Raw genomic sequence first — 4908 nt, 5'->3', positions numbered from 1 at the left:
AAATATATTTGGTAAATGTGATTAGCTAAAACATATCTTCCATTTTAATCCCCTAAGAACATGCCAGGAATGCTAATGACTTACCTGTTGTGGTGTGACCATCATGGTAACACTCAAGGTCATCTGTGTGGAAGCAATATTTCAGTGTTGTTTGGAAAGTATTGACATAATTGTATTTTATTCATAATATTAATAGAGAATGCAAGGATGCGTAGTCATCATGCCTGGCAGAAAGGTCGATACAAATGAAATGTAGAATAGGAGTAACCAAACTATGACATAAGGGGAGTTTTTACCTGGGGCGGGGAAGGTTGCATTTTCTGATGTTTCGTGTCTGGGCTGAAGGAGGCAGATCTGGGTGGAGCTTTCAGCACACCAGACTCTGCAATCTCCGCATACAGATTTTGAGGCAGAGTGGCAGATCTTGGACAGGCCATCCTTGATTTTCCTGGTGTCAACATGATGTGTTGTGCAGGGCTCTGGCAGAAGACAAACAAAAGTTGGCTATATCACTCTTGACCATAGCGAATGATAATCTGTATGGTGGGTAACTAACTAACCTGAACTCCATTTCGCTGTCTCCCAGTAGTGCCACTTATCCCTGGCAAGGCAGGAAGGCAAACACGCTGATCATCCAGCCGTTTGCCTTGACTGCAGGCCAGAAGCTTGAAGAAGTCATCAGCTGTAAATGAATGGAGGATTGGTAGTGAATGATCTGAACATCCCGTTAAAGACACTGAAAATTAAGCCGACGCCAATTTGTCGGGTCCGAATATATTAAAAATAACATTTAACTTTAATTATGCAATGACCAAGCAAACAAGTAAATAAACAGAACTTAAACCCCATTCTGAAAAGCAGACAACACACTGCAAAATTATGTAAAATGTTTGAAAACCTGTAGAAAATGTTCGGCCGTGATGACCTGCCCACAATAGGGGACGACAGGTTGAAAATCGAGATCGAGACACATATTTGGCTGCATAATTGCCGATACATATGTCGCCGAAAAGGTATTGGCCAGGTTCTACTGAAAATACACACAGCAGATCATGAATGCCATGTGTGTGGCTCTGACCTGCATGTACAGGTACCACATGTCCAACAGCACCATTGTGTTTGGGTGTGGCTGGTGTACTCCTGCTAGGCTGTAGAATACAACGCTGGTCGTTCATACGGCCACGTTGAGCATGCCGCATCATGGTATAGAACCGGTCTTGCTCAGCTGGAGAGACTTCCTGCAAAACGGAGAAATAAATATTTATCCCTAACCCTAAAAAACAAAAAAGTATATCGATTTTAGGCTGCATGTTATGCGTGATCTCGAACCTTCTGAGGCTGGTCAGTTGGGATATTGTTGAAGGAGGCAGACCTCAATGGGGGATCAGCGTGCACTGATGGGGTGCCCAGATTCTGGAGGATATGGGGTGCTGAGCATCTCTGTTCATCCATCCTGGAGCCCTAAGAAAGAACATTTTGCAATTTGTCATTCTAATGTTGATCTAACAGGCCGATGCATAATCAGTCACCACTGCAATTGTTTGCAGTAACATCAAATTGTCAAAGCCCTTTTCTTTATATGCAGCATTTACAGTCCACAATAAATTATCTGTGTTAATTATTTATCTATTTGTAACTCAGATGTACAAATAGACCTTTATGATCCAGTTGATTACATTTGTACACTCTCTGGGTTAAATGAACACTGAGGTTCCTTACATGGTAGAAGATATGGGGCGCACCTGGATTTTGGAAACCATGTAACACAAATCATCCCTTCCTCCAGTAGCTGATGTGGACCCCCCGTTCTGTATCCCTGGTAGCGTACGAAGAGTTACTCTCTGATTATCAAGCCGGTGGCTCTGAGAGGAAGCCAAGAGGCTGAAGAACTTATCGGACTCTGGACCTAGGAGGGGTAAATACAGACATATACTATAATAGCTACATGAATCAAGAATTGAGGACATAAACTCTTTTTAACCACTGAGTTATTGTACTCTGTCCACGCCAAATCTCTTCGCCAAAAACAGCCAATCTACATGCTCAAAATGCGTTGGAATGTGAATAGAATAGACATGCTGTGGCTCAAGTGGTTCATATTTATTTACCAAATTAGAAGAGGCAGAAAGGCTCGCTCAACTCAAGGTCCGTAACTTCTCCAGACTGTAGTCGAGGACAGTCTGGAGAAATTAATGAATATACTGGGTGCAGATTCAGATAATACGTAAAAAGGAACATAGGCCTACAATCCGCACTCTCTGTAGAGGTCTTAGGAGTATTTTTTGTCTACCAAACAGACGTGTTTCTGTTTCGGCATGCAGGTCCCCGTCAGTGAATCTGTACTCACCTGTGGGTACAGTGCTGGTCTTTCTGGGAGATAAGACACAGCGCTGTTCATCCATTCTACCACGCTGGGCATGGCTCATTAATGAAATGAACTTATCCTGCTCAGCTGTAGACATCTCCTGTATTGTACAGACAATTTAAAAAAAAAACAATAATAATAATTATTAAAAAACATTTGACCTTGATTGAGACCTTTACCATGAACCTTTTTCAACCCAAAAGTGAACGATAGGGCAGCCTAATTATCAATCCTACAAAGTGTTGTGAAAATGTGTTCTCAAGTTACAGTATCTTCCTTAATCCTTACAAACAATGCAAACATAACAAGACTTATAATACTATCCATATTTTCAGATTAGCCTAAATGATTCATTTTGATTGACACTTGGCTGCTACAATATATGTGGCGGCAGTGGCACAGGAGTAGAGCAGCCGATTTGGAACCCAGTTCATTCCCGGGCTCCCCCAGAGTTATTGAGGAGATTTTAAGTGTCCTTGAGCAAGACACTGAACCCCTAATTGCTCTCGACTAGGTTGGTGCCTTGCATGGTTTCCTCCACCATATGGGTGAATATAATGCACTTCGTAAAGACGATATATAAATGCACCCTTTACTTTTTATGTAGATGGTAGATACACAATCCACATATAATTGAATACCAAGCAGCTAGGTCAAGTTGCAGTAAAAAGTTTAGATTTGACTAAATTTGTCTTATCCATAGAAAAGGGCACCAAGACTAGCAGGACATCACAGAATATACCTGTTGGGGTAATATTTTATCGTTGATCTTCTGCCGCACAATATCTGAGTTGTAGCATGCAGATGCTGAACGTGGACGGTCTGAACCAAGAACCAAGCTATCCTTTCTTTGGGTAGGCTTGATTTGGGGTAAGGAGCACCTTTGTTCCTCCATTCTAGAACCCTGAAAATGATTGGTATAATATATTATTATGTTAGGAACAACGTGAAGGTTTGACAGTTTTCAGGCATTTTTGTGAACAAGAGATTGGGATATACTAACTTGAACTTTGGAGACCATGTAACACAAGTAACTTGACTCTCCTCCAGCAGTTGATGTGTTTGATGCCGTGTTTTGATGCCGTATCCCCGGCAAAGAAGGAAGTGCCACTCGCTGGTCATCAAGCCGGCGACCTTGAGAGTTGGACAAGAGTCTGAAGAACTGGTCAGGATCTGGACCTGGATCTCTTTTCTGGAATAGTTCACAGAGGTAACTTGTTAATGTCACTGTGGTAAATTGTTTGTATTGGCTGTAGAAGCCAGGGTGCTTTTTCATTTTGACCTAAGAGAAGTGCCATCATCCACACTGACTATGGGGCCATCGTAGTTATGAACTGCTGTAGTGGGTTAAGGAGTTTGAACTTAAAATAATAAATCCAGAGGTTAATTAATATATCTCTGCTGTCAGGAAGAAACCAGCTAACTCCAAAATGTTCATTTCTCAGGAAATGAAAAATAAATTTTTTTTTTCAGGAAATGAAAAAAACAAAGCAATACTGCCTCATCAAAGTTGGTATTGTGACTTTATATATTGTCAATTACTTGCATGAGAGGGGGAGAGGTGGTGGAGTTAGCTGCTTTAGCAGACAGTTTGAGGGTCCAATGGAATTAGCTGGTTTTGTCAGAAGCACTTTTTACTACTTTTCATTGGTTCAAATTGTTTTTAACTGTACGTTAAATGTACGTTGCATCACGGCATAATGTGTTGCATGACGGCGTGTTGTGAGCTTGTACATCTGCTAGTTTCTAATAGATGAGGTGTAAACTAGGGTTAAAGTTGTTAAACTGATCTTAATGCTATACTCATGGGGGGCCCCTGGAATCCCCTCAGGGACTCCTAGGGGGCCCCGGAACCCACTTTGAGAACCAGTGATTTCGAAGAGTTTTAAACTAGACTGCCAAAACCTGAATGGGCTTGGACGAGACCGGATGTGATAGAGTATGCACTGGGTTGATCAGTCTTCTGGATGGTTCCGGAGTACTCTCAGTCAAAATGATCTGAGGTGCAGAACGGCTCTCCTTTTCCATCCTTTGGCTCTAAGAGAACATAAACGGTCATATCTTACAGTAGTTACCAGTGGTACATACATCCATAATGCAAATTCTGTACAGATATACGTGAGCGTCGGGATGAACACTAATCGAATTGCTTACCTGTTGGTTGAACCCTGGCAGCAACGCTAGTGCAACATGTTGGCCGTGAAGTCGAGTCCTCTGGTCATTGGCCAGTGTATAATAGTAGTCGTCACTGCTCATCACTGCTCTCTGGCCTGTGGGGAGCAGAAGAATCTCTACAGAACAGGCACACACATTATGGATGCAGTGTTGTTGTATCTTATATATAGAATATGTGTGAGTGTGTAGTGTACCAAGGGTTCCAAGACTGTTCTTCACCAAACACTGCAACTCAAAAATGTTGACCAAAATAGGGGTACCAGGTTGAAAGTGGTCAAACTGGCACAATAAAACATGATGTACTCATATAGATACCGGTATGTTCATATTATATTTTATTAGCTCTCCTTTCCAGTTGGGTAGTTCTG

General features: G+C 41.9%; 1 protein-coding gene across 1 annotated transcript; it reads right to left on the bottom strand.

The window, feature by feature from the left end:
- Positions 1-595: 595 nt before the first annotated feature.
- LOC310869620 (uncharacterized protein) lies at positions 596-4621 on the bottom strand (the record flags this gene model as incomplete). Its single annotated transcript, XM_083780449.1, has 8 exons — positions 596-682; positions 1095-1238; positions 1330-1461; positions 1743-1906; positions 2348-2465; positions 3108-3269; positions 3369-3557; positions 4520-4621. The coding sequence occupies 8 exons, from the start codon at positions 4619-4621 to the stop codon at positions 596-598; spliced, it is 1098 nt and encodes a 365-aa protein (XP_083636575.1).
- Between the last annotated feature and the right edge of the window lie 287 nt (positions 4622-4908).

This window comes from Protomyctophum parallelum, assembly GCF_964188405.1.
Source record: "Protomyctophum parallelum genome assembly, chromosome: 13".
In the NCBI taxonomy this organism is placed as follows: Eukaryota; Metazoa; Chordata; class Actinopteri; order Myctophiformes; family Myctophidae; genus Protomyctophum; species Protomyctophum parallelum.
This window is presented reverse-complemented; position numbering and strand designations above follow the sequence as displayed.